The sequence below is a fragment of the Eumetopias jubatus genome, unplaced genomic scaffold, assembly GCF_037043125.1.
Source record: "Eumetopias jubatus isolate StellerSeaLion01/CBP00866 unplaced genomic scaffold, mEumJub1_p1.0 scaffold_1, whole genome shotgun sequence".
Taxonomy (NCBI): domain Eukaryota; kingdom Metazoa; phylum Chordata; class Mammalia; order Carnivora; family Otariidae; genus Eumetopias; species Eumetopias jubatus.
Genome location: NW_028274807.1, coordinates 69,275,363 through 69,290,799, shown reverse-complemented (window position 1 = coordinate 69,290,799; position 15,437 = coordinate 69,275,363). Strand labels below are relative to the sequence as shown.

Sequence of the window (15,437 nt, the reverse complement as noted above, 5' to 3'; positions counted from 1 at the left end):
AGCCTTCAGGTGGACAGAGAGAAGGAATGTAAACACACACACACACACACACACACACACACACACACATCCAGTACCATATTTTTCTATCTATATTAAAAACCACAAATTGAAACTGATACTTCTCCTTCCAATCCATCACTCCAGGGGTCATTCTTCCCCTCATTCCTCTTTCTTTAGTTGTAATTCCTTTCTCCAAAAGTGGGAAACTTAACTCTCATATACCTTTACTTATTTGCTCAATCCTACAATTCACAGAAGGTAGATTTAGAATTGATAACTCCTACCCCTGTAAAAAGAAACCCAAACCAAACAAAAAAAAAGACCTTTCTACCTAGAATTGAATATTTGTAGTTATTTTTGTCTTTAGACTGAGAGCACACAGACAAAGAGCCACATTCAAAAGTTATTCTGGTTCAGTTCTTTTCCCACCTTCAGTGTGGTTATGTTATTCATTTGAAATACAGTTAGGCTAATTTGTTTCTCTTCGCAGTCTAATTTTTTCTCATCCCTGTTGATTTGATTTGACTTTGAGTATACAAAACATTAATGTGATTCCAAAAGTCAGAACTGCGCAGCACATAACAATTCTTAAACAAATATAATATTGGCTGATCTACTGATGCACCCAGAAGGATAAGCCTTTTGCAGTTGATTTTTTTAGCTGGTTTGCCTGTTACTGAGGAAGGGTGTTAGGGTCCACATTGCTCCTCATTATGTTAAAGTCAAGTAGCAGTGGCAGCCTGAGTCCTGCAAGAAAGGCTCTGTCCTTTTGCTAAGGAGTCTGGGAAGGGCAGGGAATGTTCTTGTTTAGGTAGCCATGGCATTGCTGCCGTGGGCTCCCGCCATTTGTGGGATGGTATCAGGTGCCTGGAAAAACTGTCTCCGGGTTCTGAGTCCTGTAGGCAGTAGTGGCTATACTGGAGAAGGATCCGCTGTGTGGTCCAAGGAGGCAGAACCATCGGCAATCAATATTTGCACGGCGTCTGAGGCTCTTGCCCCTCCTGGGGCTCTGCAGGGGGTTGACCAGGTTGTGCCTTGGGAGATTCTCAGTGTTGCACAAGGATTATTGTGTACAGGCATGGAAAAACCACAGAGCAAGCACGCAGAAACTACTGGATGTAGACCTTGGCTTTTGAACTCCCTCTGTGGCAAAGGAGACCCACATTGCCACGAAAGTCTCACGTTTCTAGCAACACTTAAATCAATATTGACCAGAGGTGCTGCCCAGATTCGAATCCAGGGAAATCAGACTTTGACCACACGGTCCTTCCCTCCTCTGTGGCAGGGCCATTTCCATTCCTCACGTCGGTCGGGGTGACAGAACCCTCCCTGGCTGCCCATGCTGGAAGGGGCTGGCTCTCCCAGGCCAGGGCTTGGGAGGGCAGCTTTCACGGCTGAGCTATAAAGCCAGGATTTCCCTGAAACATGATGACAAGTTAGGTGGGGAGGATAGAAAATGCATGGTCCAGAAGCCCTCTTTCCTTACTCTTCCTCCTGACTTCCCTGAGGGGACCTTCACCCACATTTAAAATTGTCTGTTATGCTTCCAGCTCACAAAAAGCTTTCACAATTATCATCTCATCTAAACTGCACAGAAACCCACGATGCAGGTACGTGGCTGTCTGCATCTTAGGCGGGCCCCGCACGTGGGCTCTGGCCCACGGAGCCCCCTGCCCAGCTCCTGCCCGCGGCCCGTTCAGAGCGAGGGGAGGGAGGCGGTACCCACTCGGCGCACCGCATCACCGTTCAGCGGCAGCCTGGCACACTCTCTGATGTGTGATTAATAAATAATTAGCTTTCAGAAAGCAAACTGTTGGCTCATGTGTGTATATTCCAGGCAGAAGCAGTCTCTGCGGATGTACTTTGTCTGCGGGGAAGGGACAGGCCTTATCTTGCTCTGACCCTCTCCTGACCTGGGGGGGGGGGGCAGAACCAGAGTTTCTCACCTGTTCCCCTGAAAATTGTGCATTCCCTTCCTTGGCACCAAGGTCCCACGGCAGGGCTTCTCAAACTAAGGGAATCCCCGGCATTTGAAATGGTTAAAACTGCAGTTCCGGGGTGGGGACCATGGAGGCCCACCTGCTTGTTCCTTCCGCCCTCCCTGCACAGGCTCTCCTCCCACTTCGAGATCACAGTCCTCTTGCCCTCTACCCGCAGGGTCTTTCAAACCAGGACTGACCACGTAGCATCCTATGGGGTTGTCTCGTTTTGCCAACTGAGGGGAGGTACCAGCAACAATCTGAAGCTTTGTGCCTTACCCAGACCGTGGTCAACTTCACTTCTGCTTCTACCAAAACCAAAATGAAAGTGGGGTGGGCAAGACCCATTGAGAAAAGGTGGAGGCTGGGCATTCCTTGCATCCTCAAAGTCAGGAAAGAGGCTGAAAGTCTCAGAAGACCCTCACAAATGACTGTCACTTGGAAATTTTAATGCTTCAGTTCTAAAAAAAAAAAAAAAAAAGTGATTCCAAATGGAATTGTTGAGAAATCTAAGATCTAACTTATTGGAAGTTAGTTAGCAAACTGCCCCATCCTAAGCTGGGTAAGGATCTAGAGTATGTTCTGTGTCCAGAGCATTTCTGAGATGCATGAGTTTCTGTCTGCCTCACTCTGAGGATGAGAACTCTGGCATCTGACACACCACAGATGTTCATCTGGACTTTGGCAACACCTTACAGCCTTCCACAGGGGCCCAGCTGGCTTCTACAAACAACGTAACCTTTCCTTTATAGGAAAGGCCTTTAGCTATCTAACTGTTAAGTGACATCTGGGAACTCTTAGCTTTTTTCTCTGGCACAGAGTTGTTGGGGCCACCCATGTGGATCTCCACAGCATCTCAGGCAAATTGGAGATGAAAGACAAGACTTGGTCCCTGACATGGCAGCAGGACCTCCCTGCAAATGGTCCCAGAGAAAATGACAAATTTCTCCAAATCATCCGTTTCTCCAGTCTGGTAGACAGCCTTATGTCCCGTGTGAGCGTGGCACTGAGTCTGGGGAAACCTCAGAGGCCCCCCTGTCAGTGTTGTGCATTGCAGCACCCCACTTGCTTCTGTGGAATAGCTCAGAGGCTGAATAATAAGAGTACTTTTTTGGATTAAAAAAAAAAAAGCTAGCTCAGAGCTGGTCCAGTTGTCACCTGCCATAACCCCAACTCTTCTGCCTCCTCCTTACCCCAGTGATAGAAATGACCGAGTAGAGGGCAGAGGGGGAGTCTGTGCATCATGACCTTTGTGGTAGGGCATATCTGAGATGGGAGGGAGTTGCGTGTGAGCTTCCGGAGTGTGGGGGAGAAGCTGACCTGTTCTCCTGTTCAATGTCGGCTTGGGCTGCCAGCCCGTGGCGCTGCCCTCAGCCTATCTGAGCAGAAGCAAAGGGGAATGGGAAAAGCTGGCAGGACAGAGAGACAGCAGGGTTGTGGAGTAGTCAGTTGTGACATTGTGATTTATAAGAAGAAATATGTATTTGGCTTTTCTCCTCATTCCTGGCATAGGGCTCCTAAAACCCTTGGAATTTCCTAAGAGATAAGAGTGATAAGGGTATCTAGATATCCATAACAATCTCCTTTCAACCACAACTGGGTTTATGTCAATAAGGTGACTTTTGGAAAGCACCTAAGGATGGGGTCTGGTTGCCAAGGAACCGACCATGATTAGGGGTTGGAACTTTCAGGGGAGATGTGGGGACTGGAGATGGAGTCAATTGCTAACATCTAATGATTTCATCAATCATGCCTATGTAATGAAGCCTCCTTAGAACTCCCAAAGAATGAGGTTTGAAGAGCTTCCAGGCTGGTGGACACGTGGAGATTTGGAGAGGGTGACAGGCCTGGAGAGAGCATGGAAGCAACATGCTTTCCCCCCTTGGGTGTCTCTCCCACTGGCTGTTCCTGGGTTATAGCCTTTTGTAACATAGTGGTAATCTAGGAAGTCAAGTGTCTCTCTGAATTCTGAGAGACGTTCTAGCTAATTAATGGAGGCCAAGGAGGGTGTCATGGGAACCTCTGATTTACAGCCAGTTCCTCAGAAGCACAGGTGACACCCTGGCCTGGTAACCAGCATCTGGGGAGTTTGGGGTGAGCAGCGATGGGGGATCTGACACTGTTTCCAGATAGATCATATCAGAACTGAGTTGGAGTAGAGGACACCAGGGGTGCGGGTGAATAGCTTGGTATGGGGGGAACGCCACACATCAGGACTGGTTTCAGAATTGTACCAGCTGTGGGCCAAGCAGTCACTCGCAAGGTGGCTGGTTTGAGTTGTCTAGCCAGTAGTCTCTGGGAAAGTCTGTCGTGGGGCAGTAGCAGAGGCTGGGATGAAGGAGAGGCACCCCTTCAGTAGAGCAGCCTCAGGATGTGGTGGAGGGAGAGGCGTGAAGGATGGACACCAGTGCTGCTCCTATGTGGATGCCCGGGGACAGCACGTCAGTGCAGGGGGCCTGGGAAACAGCCCTTGGCGTCTCTATGTTACCTACTTAACAGTTCCTTCCACAATTCCCTGTCTCATCCACTTTCCCTTTTTTTTTTTTTTTTTTTTAGATTTTCTTTATTTATTCATGAGAGAGAGAGGGAGAGAGAGAGAGAGAGAAGCAGGCTCCCAAGGAGCAGGAGGCCCGATGCGGGACTCGATCCCAGGACCCTGGGATCATGACCTGAGCCGAAGGCAGATGCTCAACCATCTGAGCCACCCAGGCGCCCCACTTTCCCTTTTTCTGTGCTTTTCTTTCTTCTTCCTTGTCTCTCTCTCTCTCCCTGGGCTTTTGCTGGTATCTCTCTAAGAACATCAGGGTTGCAACCTTGGGGTCAAACGCAGACTCTTCCTACTGGTCTCTGACAAGCAAGCGGGCTCTGGGAAGACTGAGTTACATTCTTTTGTCACTTGGTAAAAAAAAAAAAAAGGTAGGCACATTCTCCTAAGCATCCTGAGAAGCTGTCATGGTCTGGCCACCAAACTCATTTTAAACCATTTATACTTTCCTTCTCAGGGTGCCGAGTCTCCTAACATTTCTGCCTTATTTGGGAACCCCCTTTCCGGCTGATTTAGTTCAGTGGGATCCCGGGAGTAAAAGCTTCTCAGAGGCTGTTAGGTAAACAAACACGGACACGAAGCAGCCTTCAGGGTGGACAGGCGAAGTTGGCATGGAAGACGAATACAGTTTCTAACTTCACGGTGGGAGACCCATGGGGAAGGCAGATGCCTGCGTCATGAAGCAAAGTTCAGGGTGTTAGAAATGGGAACCTAAAGAACTGACTTTTAGGAAAGAAAAGGGCACATCACCGGAGGTGCAGGGCTAAGTACGGATGTTGTCGTCTGGCGTGGGGGATTCACACCCGTCTGTGGACTCCCGGCAGTCCTGGCTCTCCTCCCAGCGTCCTCCCTCCACTCCACACAGGGGTCCTCCCCCTGTCTGCCTCCCGGGGGTGTTGTGAGAATCAAAGGGGAAGGTGGGTGTGGAAGGTGAAAGCACTCTCTAAATCGCTAAGTTGCTGAGAGCTGCCATTGTCACTGCTGTTTCTAATAAAGAACAGACCTAAAACAGGCCATGGTGGGAAACTGAACCCAAGTAGAGATGGGAAGTTGGGCCATGCCCTGAATTTGGAGATTAGGGTTCACCCGACAGGTCCCATGGTACCATTTGTTCAAGGATGAGCATAGGTCAGCAGAGTCTTTGCTCTGAGCCACGATCACTGTTCTCACATTTGTTGACTTTCAGGAGATCCCTCGTCTGTGGCTTGTGAAAGAAGGATGGGCAGGAATACACACAGATCAAAGGAGCTCCGGCTGGCCTAGGGGACGGGCAGGGGATGCCAAGGGGTCTGAAGTCTTAACTGATGGCCCGGATGATTTTTTGAGGCCCTTTCTTGATCTGTGAGTGCATGATACAAGGAGAGAGGAGGGGACGGGCTCCTCTCGTTTGGTTTTGACCCAGGCCAGTGGGCCTGAGCCTTTGGTGCTAGATCACGGGTGCCTCCATTGTTCTCAGCCATTCAGGAGCCAGGCCCCAGTGATTCTTTCCCAGACTCTTGATTCTTCTGCCTTCTCACTGTGTTTAGAGATTACCCACATGCTCGGTTAGACTCCCTGCGCACACAGCTTCAGAGTTGGGGCCCCCCCGCCCCTGCAAGGTGAGAGTCCTTCATCCCTGCTGTGGTGTGAGGTACTGGAGGATTCCTGACGTGTGTGTGTGCGCCACCAGCTCTGCACAAGAGCGGTTCCCAGCGCCAGCTGCTACTAGTTGTCTTTAAGCCATTTTAGTATTTCCGCAAGCTTTAGTTTCTTCAGCAGAGTTCCCATTCGAGGGTTTTGTTAAAGCGCCTCTGTTATTTCTGAACTGGAAAAATAAAGAAGGCATGTGTTTAACCATTTATAAACCTCTGATTCTAAACAACTGCCCAATGATGGCTTAGAATCCTGGGGGTGGGCTGGAGGGGGCTCAGGGGTCCCTGGGACAGCAGGGTCCAGTCAGGAAAGTGGCAACTGCGCCAGGTGTTTTAAACAGAGGGGTTTCAATAGCAGAATTCATCACGGCGGTGTTAGGGACAGAGGCGCAAAATGCCAAAAGTCAGTTTACCCAAAGATTAGTGACTGCGGGAAGCTGCTCCCCTCCCTGATGGGAGAACTGAGAGGTGGAGTGTTATACGCAACTAATGAGTCATTGAACATTATATCAAAAACTAATGATGTACTTTATGTTGGCCAATTGAATCAAAAAAAAAAAAAAGGAAGAAAGAAAGAAAGTGGCCCTACCCAGAGCTCGTGACCGCTGCCTGAGCTGGAGCCCAGGATCCCACGCTCACTAGAAGCGCTCCTACCTACCTTCCAGAGGCCAGAACTCAGTCACCTGGCCACACCCACGTGCAAAGAGGCTGGGAGGTGTAGTCTGCCGAGTGGCTGGAAGGAAAGGGAACCGACCCGCTGGCCAACTCATCTCTGCCCATGTGGATAGAGGAGTCACCGTCAGGAGAGAACGGTGACCCTTAGGCAGAAACAGCCTCCAAGACCTTGTGCATGCGTGTGCGCGCACAGACACACACACACACACACACACACACGCCTGCCCTGCACAGGAAGGTGGGCAGATTGGAAAGCTGAGTTCCGCTAGCCCCTTCTGTTCCACTGCCCTTTCCTTCTCCTCGCTGACCCTCTGCAGTGCGGCTAGCTGAATTCTGTGTGCTTTGTTTTCAGGGGGCGCTGGCCCAGCGCCAGCCCTGGTGGAAGAGCCAGCTGTTTGTCCGGGAGCCAGTGCTGTTTGGGACTTGGGATGGTGTGTTCACGTCTTGCATGATCAACATTTTTGGGGTTGTCCTTTTCCTGAGGACTGGCTGGCTGGTGGTGAGTGACAAGCTGGTGGCCCTGCAGTTTCTCGTGGGCCCGTGACATGGAAAGCCCTGCACTCTTGGTCATTCTGCAGCTCAGGCGACAGATTCCCGAACCACGGATGCTCCAGAGCACAAAACAAGAAGCAAGCACACAGCATAGTTAGCATTGCTATTTAAATGAGAATCCTGAGAACCTAGGCCTCAGACAAAGGCTCCGAGGGAAGCTTCACCATGGATTTAAGTTATAGGAACTCAGAAATATGAGAAATAGGAGCACAGAAGTCAGGGCACATCATGGATGGAACTGGGGGTAGATCAGAGAGAGCAGACTGGTAGCAACTTTGCCTCCAGTTGGTGACCCTCTCCAGCTTTCCTGGTGTTCTTCAACTTGACTCGTGCCCTCCTGGTGGCACCAGCTCCTCCATCCACACGGTTGCCTTCCCCTGTGACCCACAGACCCCATGTGTAAGGCTGCATGTAGCTGTGCTGGGTCAGAGGTGCATGAGATGGTGGGGGGCAGTTTCCTTCTTCCATACAGAGAACAAAGGCCTCTTCTTTGTGTCTTCTGTGAAGGCATCTTGGGACCTTCCAAGCAGATGTGTGTCCTGAGCAGGGGCCTGAGCCCTTTACAGGGGGCATTTTCCCTGGGACTTCTGTAAACTGAACAGGCTGCTCAAAACAAAAGTGTAACCAGTCAGGAATTATGGACGAGCACCTACTGTGTGCCAGGCTCTACTATGTGCCAATGGGATTACAGAATAGAAGGCCCCGTTCCTCCCCCTGCTGAGCGAACAGCCCTTGCTGGGTAGATTTCACATCAGGAATCCAAGTAGGTCTCAAGGCCGTGTGGGCTCCCTCAAGAGTTGAACAGGCTGTGAATGTATGGTTGCTAAGGGGTCCAGGAAAGTTTCCTGGAGGAGACATGATTCTGCCAGGCTCTGAAAGGTGAGCTGGATTGCACAGGTGACAGAGAAAGTGGGCCATTCAAGGTGTGGAATGTACTAGTCAGGGTTCTTCAGAGAAACAGAGCCAGTACCAATAGGAGACATATATCTATAAGAGATATATAGGACATCCTATATATATGATTGTGGGGTTTGGCGAGTCCTAGTGAGACTCAGGTAAGAGTTGAGGTTGCAGGCTTGAGGCCAAAGGCTGGGAACACAGACAGAATTTCTATGTTGCAGTCTGGCTGCAGAATTCTTTCTTCTCTGGGAAACCTCAGTCTTTGCTGTTAAAACTTTCAACAGTTTGGATGAGGCCCACCCGTATTAGGGAGGGTAATCTCTTTTATCTAAAGCCTACTGACTGTAAATGTTATTCACAGCTAAAAATACATTTACAGCAATATCTAGACCGCTGTTTGATTAAACAAATGGTCACCATAGCCCATCCAAGTTGACACAGAAAATTAACCATCACATGGGCAAATTCTGGGGGAGTAAGGGTGCACTGTAGTGGGGTGTATGGGGTTCTCAGCCTCTCAGGAGGCCTGGGTGTTGCCACACCTTCCTGAGCTCTTGCTCCACTCCGTACATAGGTCCTTAGCTCAGGGTTCAGCCTTAGTCATGGCCTGGGTGGGTCTGAATTTTTTTTTTTTATTATTATTAGCATTTGGAAAGCTTAAAGTAGAATCAGCAACCTCCCTAGCATGGATGTTAAGAATTCAGTCCTCTTACATCCCTCCCAAACTTACAGGGGCTCCTGCTTACAAAAACCCAAAGTCTCCAGCTCGGACTCCTTGTCCTGCAGGCAGATTTAGGCATCTGGGATCCACCTCTGCTTTTGTCCCTTCCTAAAGGCCACCTCACTGCCCAGAACCTCTCCAGTCTGTGTCCAAGGAAAGCCCGTCAATCTGACTGCGGTGGCAGAGGAAGGCCCGGCCAGTGACAGCTGGGCCTCTGGTCTCTGCTTCATGCAGGGGGTAGTTATGGAATGGTAGAAAGAGAAAAAGGTAAGCTCTCTATTTTTTTTTTAAGTATGCTCTACACCCCACATGGGGCTCAAACTCACCACCCTGAGATCAAGAGTTGCACGCTCTACCGATTGAGCCAGCCAGGCGCCCCTAAGTTCTCTATTTGGATTCTTAAGTCTTTAAGGGCCTCTTCTTAACCCTCCCACTGGGCTATTTTTTTTTTTTTTTTTTGAGAAATGGCTATCCAGAAGTGTCGGTCCCATCCCCAAAGTGAAGGTACAAGTCGTGTTACATTTTCTATTGCTGCATAACACATGATTCCAATAACTAGCAGCATAAGACAAAAACGTGTATTATCTTATAGTTGCTGTGGTCCTGGGACCCAGCTGCAGCTTAGCCGGGTGCCTCTGGCTCGGGGTCTCTGCTGGGGATGCCGCCAGGCTGTCCGTCAGGGCCGCCATCCCATCTGAAGGCTCTACCAACCGAGGATCTGCTTCCAAGATCACCTGCGGGGCTGTCGGCGGGCCTGTCACGTGGCCCTCTTCCTAGGGCTGCCTCCCTACATGCAGCTGACTTCCCAGGGAAGAGCAACCTATGAGAGAGAGAGCGTGCACCCAAGACGAGAGCCCAGGTCTTTTAATATCCTCGTCTCAGAACAGATATCCCTTTACTTCCGCACTGTTCAGTTCATTCAGAGTCACCAGGTCCAACCCCAACTGGAGGGAGGAGATTACACAGGGCATGCGCTCCAGGGGCTGGGCTGGGGGGGGGGGAGGGCTGAGGGTGGGGGGGGGGAGGGCTGAGGGTGGGGAGGGGGCCCCGGGGGCCGACCTGGAGGCTACCTAGCGCACGAATACAGGGGCTTGCCCTGAAATGATGTTTGTCGGCTCTGGCATTCGTTTTACCTGAAAAATCGCATTTGATCATGGAAACAAAGGTAAATGTGAAATGGCAAAAATAAGATAGAACTTCTAGGAGGTGGCATAAAACTCGAGTCAGGAGAGGTCATGCCAGATGATTTTCAAATCGACAAATGAACTCTAAAGAATAATTTGGCAACTCGCTTATGACTCGGAAGATGTTGAAGTGGCAGTTTTGGTATGAAAACTCAAAGATTGGTGCAGGATATCTTTTTTTTTTTAAGATTTTGTTTGTTTATTTGAGATGAGAGCAAGCACAAGCTGGGGGGAGGGGCAGAGGGAGAAGCCGACTGGCTGCTGAGCAGGGAGCCTGATGTGGGGCTCTATCCCAGCACCCTGAGATCATGACCTGAGCCGAAGGCAGACGCTTAATGACCGAGCCACCCAGGCGCCCCACAGGTATCTTTTTATCACATGCAAAAATTTGAAAGCATGAACAGAGAAAGAAAATAGTTGTTCTATAATTTCATTAAAAGATATAAAATCAGCAAAAGAAGAAACTGAATAAAGGCTAATAAAACATCATCCCGCTCTCTTGGCACTCCCAGCGCAGAGGTAAAGCTGAGCTTGGAAGCAGACCCAGTATGATAAGTACTGTGGGACTTCTAAGTACCTGGATGCTTGTAAGAGTACTGTAAGAGCCCGAGGAAGCCCCTCACTACTGAGCCTTAAGTGAGGCTGTCAAGGAGGTGGAGTGAGCAGGAAAGGCGTGCTGGGCAGGGGGCTGGTGGGGAAGAGCATGGGACTTCCCGCCAGGGCATGGGGATGAGGACTGGGTGGTGGAGAGGGGCGGATTGGGAGAGGCCTCGCGAGTGCCCTATTGGTGGTGGGGAGTTACTGAAGGGTTTGAAGCAAGGACGTTGTCCTTCATCTGGAATTTCTTCCAGGCCTTACTCTTGTGGGCTGCCTCAGTCCTTTCCCGGTGCCTCACCTCCGTCCGGGTGGCTCTTCGTCCCCCACCCCTGTGGCAGCCCTGGGGGGTGTGGGGGGAGGTGGTCAGTGCTCCTGGGAGGGCCCTCCACCCTCACCCCTGACCTTGCTGCTTGCTGTTCTGTTGCAGGGAAACACAGGAGTGCTCCTGGGCATGTTTCTGGTATCCTTCGTTGTCCTAGTGGCCCTCATCACTGTGATGTCTGGCATTGGTGTTGGGGAGCATTGTGGCGTTGGCAGTGGGGGTGTCTATGCGATGATCTCCTCGGTCCTTGGCGGGCAGACCGGAGGCACGATTGGGCTGCTGTACGTGTTCGGACAGGTGAGCCTGGGCAGCTGGGGCAGGGGAGCTGTGCCCGGAGGCCATCGGCATGTGGGATCTGTTCCCTGGCTTGGCTGTTAGCCACCGTCTTCTGGTCCGCGTTCCCGTTTGATCTGGGGAGAGGCAAGGTGGGGCAGTTGCCCCCATTTTATAGAGGGGCAGATGGGGGCTCTGAGAGGAACTCAGAGAGCCTCGCCCTCTGTCCAGCGCCCTGACCCAGAGTCCAGTGCTCCTTCCTCCTCACCTCTGGTGCCTCGTGCAGTCCTGATTTGCCCTGGAAGGCAGGGCCTGGGCTGGGACTATTCTTGCTGACTGTTCTAGGGACGGGAGTGCAGAACAGTGGCCAGAGCCCACGTGGCAGCCAGGTAGCCCCGTCCCTGGGGCACTTTCGTGCTGAAGAAGGGACATTTTACCTTCCTGACTTTCCTGGAAGCGGGCACTTCTCAGTTGAGCTGGAGCTCTGGGCTCATTGATCGCTTGCTGGCCTTGTGGGGGGAGGCCAGCCGAGAGCCCCTGCGTGGGCGCCCTGTCTGAGAAGGGGGATCCTAACAGGGAGGTGGTGTGGCGGGGACTCCGGCTCTCAGAACACCAGCGAGCAGGGAGAAGTGCGGAGGCTTATTTAGCTGAAACACAGGGGCGGTGACCTAATGCTGAGGACACAAAGCACAGGCATTAAGAAGCGGCTCTTTGTCAGCACTTGTTGGCTTGGAAAAGGCTTTTATGGTGGTGCAAAGGGTGGTGGGTGGTTGAGAAAACAGTTTAAAGGAAAGAATTTGTCTAAGTAAGAGTACAAGAGTCTCCTCAAAGAAAGCACAGGTTTTATTTCTTCTATTTTTCTTTTTCAGCAGCAGGAACAGGGTATTTTAGCCTAAGTACATCTGATTCTCCAACAGCACAAAAGTGTGTGTGTGTGTGTGTGTGTGTGTGTGTGTGACACGCCAGGAAGGCAGAGAGATTGTCACTGCACTCTTAAAAACCACTTGCCTTTTTACGCGTAGTAGTTTGGGAGGTGAGTGATAAATGCCCAGTTTACTTTATTACCCTGGGGACTTGTCTATTGGATTTTTACTTCTGTGCTATCTCATAGGCAAGCAGGTTGTAGCACCACTCTCTGGGGAGACCAGCTTGCCTGCGGTGGCAGCAGATGCCACAACAGGGGACCAGCCGGGGCGGGGGGGGGGGGGCGGGGAGCTGGGATGTTGAGCGTTTTCTGGCGCTGGCAGCTGCTGTTTGGGCCTTTGGGCCTTGGTCAGAAACACTGGGCCCCTGTGGTCAGCATCCTCAGCACGCCTCTCCTTCGCCTGCAGCTGACCTGGGCTGGGCTCTCTGATCAGGGTGTCGGTGCTGCATAATCCGTTTTATATGCTATTGCATTCAGTTTGCTAGGGTTTTGTTGAGGAATTTGGCGCATGTATTCATGAGGGATATTGGTCTGTAGTTTTCTTGTGATATCTTTGTCTAGTTTTGGTATCATGATAAAGCTGGCCTAATAGAATGAGTTGGGAGGTGTTCCCTCCTCTTCTATTTTTTGGGAAGAGTTTCTAAAGGAATGGTGTTAATCCTTTAAATGTTTGGTAAAGCTTAGTGGTGAAACCATCTGGTCCCAGGCTTTTCTTTGTAGGAAGTTTTCTTTCTTTCCTTCTTTCTTTCTTTCTTTCTTTCTTTCTTTCTTTCTTTCTTTCTTTCTTTCTTTCTTTCTTTCTTTCTTTCTTTCTTTCTTAAGAGTTACTTATTTGACAGAGAGAGTGCGTGAGAGCAGGGGAGGGGTGGAGGGAGAGGGAGAGAGAGACTGTCAAGCAGACGCTCCGCTGAGTGGGGAGCCCCATGAAGCAGGGCCTGATCCCACGACCCTGAGATCATGACCTGAGCTGAAATCAAGAGTTGGCCGCTTAACTGACTGAGCCATCTAGGCAGCCCTGTAGGAAGTTTTTGATAACTAATTCAATCTCTTTACTTACATAGGCATATTCTGATTTTCTATGTCTTCTTAAGTCAGTTTTGGTAGTTTGTGTCTAGGAATTTGTCCATTTCATCTCAGTTATATAATTTATTGGCATATGACTGTTCATAGATTCCTTATAATCCTTTTGCTTTTTGTAAGATTGGTAGTAGTGTCTTTCCTTTCATTCCTGATTTTAATCATTTGAGGCTTTTCCCCTTTTTTTGGTCAGGCCAGTTAAAAGCTTGATTGCAAAGAAACAATTTTTCGTTTTGTTAATTTTTCTATTGTTTTTCTGGTCCCCAATTTATTTCTGCTCCCATCTTTATTATTTCCTTCCTCTTGCTTCCTTTGGGTTTAGTTTGCTCTTCTTTCTCCAGTTTCTTAAGGTAGAAGGTTAGGTCATTGATTCAAGATCCTTCTTCTTCTGGACTGTGGTTGGGGTCTCTGAGGGTCTCTATTCGTGGTTCTTACTAACCTCTAACCTCCCCTCGTCAATCCAGGGCATGAATACATTCATTTTCTTTATTTATTTTTATTATTTTTACATTCACTTATTTTTTTATTTTTTTAAAAGATTTATTTATTTATTTATTTGAGGGAGAGAGAATGAGAGATAGAGAGCACGAGAGGGAAGAGGGTCAGAGGGAGAAGCAGACTCGCTGCTGAGCGGGGAGCCCGATGCGGGACTCGATCCCGGGACTCCAGGATCATGACCTGAGCCGAAGGCAGTCGCCCAACCAACTGAGCCACCCAGGTGCCTTACATTCATTTATTTTTAATGATTGCCAGAGTAGATTGCATGTTTGCCCTAGAGCAGGGGTCAGCAAACTTCTACTATAAAGGGCCAGATAGTAAATACTTTAGTTTTTATGAGTCATACATCTCTGTCACAACTGTTCAATTCTGCTATTGTAGTTCAAAAGCAGCCTTAGACAATAAGAAGAACTGGGCAGAGCTTTGTTCCAATAAAACTTTATTCCCAAAACAGGCAGCAAGCAGGATTTGTCCAGCAGGTTAAAGTTCGCTAAACTGTTGCTTTAGGCATAACAATTTAGAAGATAGAGGGGCGCCTGGCTGGCTCAGTTGGTAGTGCTTGTGACTCTTGATCTCAGGGTTGTGGGTTTGAGCCCCACGTTGGGTGTGGAGATTACTTAAAAATAAAACCTTTTAAAAATATTTAGGGGGCGCCTGGGTGGCTCAGTTGGTTGAGCGACTGCCTTCGGCTCAGGTCATGATCCTGGAGTCCCGGGATCGAGTCCCGCATCGGGCTCCCTGCTGCTCAGCGGGGGGTCTGCTTCTCCCTCTGACCCTCCCCCCTCTCATGTGCGCGCGCTCTCTCTCTCTCTCTCTCTCTCTCTCATTCTCGCTCTCTCAAATAAATAAATAAATAAAATCTTTAAAAAAAATATTTAGAAGATACAAACACTGAAAATAATTATTTTTAAAGCTTACAGAATCTTTTCATTGCCCTACCTCCTCCCAAATCCTCCCCCTCATCTATCTGAGGTATTGGTGGCTGGCCTGCCGGGTGTGAGACCCCTTGGCTAGCAGGGGAAACAGGGAACTGGAGCCCCTCCTCACTCGCTGCCCCTCTCACTTTTGTGGGTCTGAGCGCTTCTTTGGGGTTGCTTACCCTGGATACCAAAATGGACAGCTTTAGCCTGCACCAGTTGTCTAAAAGCATTGATTACTGGCTTACAGGCTCTGTGCTGGGTTCTGTGCCCAAACAGTGGAGAACTAGAGAACTCTCGTAGACCCCGTAGAGGCTGGGGTTTTGTTATGGGAGTTAACGTGGGAGTCAAGCAGCTCGAACCTTAAAGAAGGATTTTGTGTCAGAAGGGGAGGGTGTGGAGGGCAGCTATGGTCTGCCAGGTAGGTACCCAGAGATGAAAAGCCAAATGCCCATGATTGTGAAGGTGCAGTTGTGGTATCCCAAATACCTTGGAATGGAGGTGTTCCACCCTGAAAGAAGGGCACGTTCTCTCTGTAAAATGGTGGGTGACGCCCCCTGCTCCCTGCATTAGAAGTTTCTCTGAAGAGAATGAAAAGGGGAAAGGGATGTCTGTGGTTATGAACTTTAAAAGGTCAT

The 15,437-nt window shown here is 49.7% G+C and overlaps 1 protein-coding gene across 1 annotated transcript in view; it reads left to right on the top strand.

Annotated features, from left to right (window-relative positions):
- SLC12A8 (solute carrier family 12 member 8) overlaps positions 1-15,437 on the top strand; it is a 148,532-nt gene that overhangs the window by 19,872 nt on the left and 113,223 nt on the right. The window contains exons 2-3 of the mRNA XM_088028966.1: positions 7,186-7,332; positions 11,215-11,406. Of these exons, the coding sequence (XP_087885092.1) occupies positions 7,186-7,332; positions 11,215-11,406 (339 nt within the window). The remainder of the gene's footprint in view (positions 1-7,185; positions 7,333-11,214; positions 11,407-15,437) is intronic.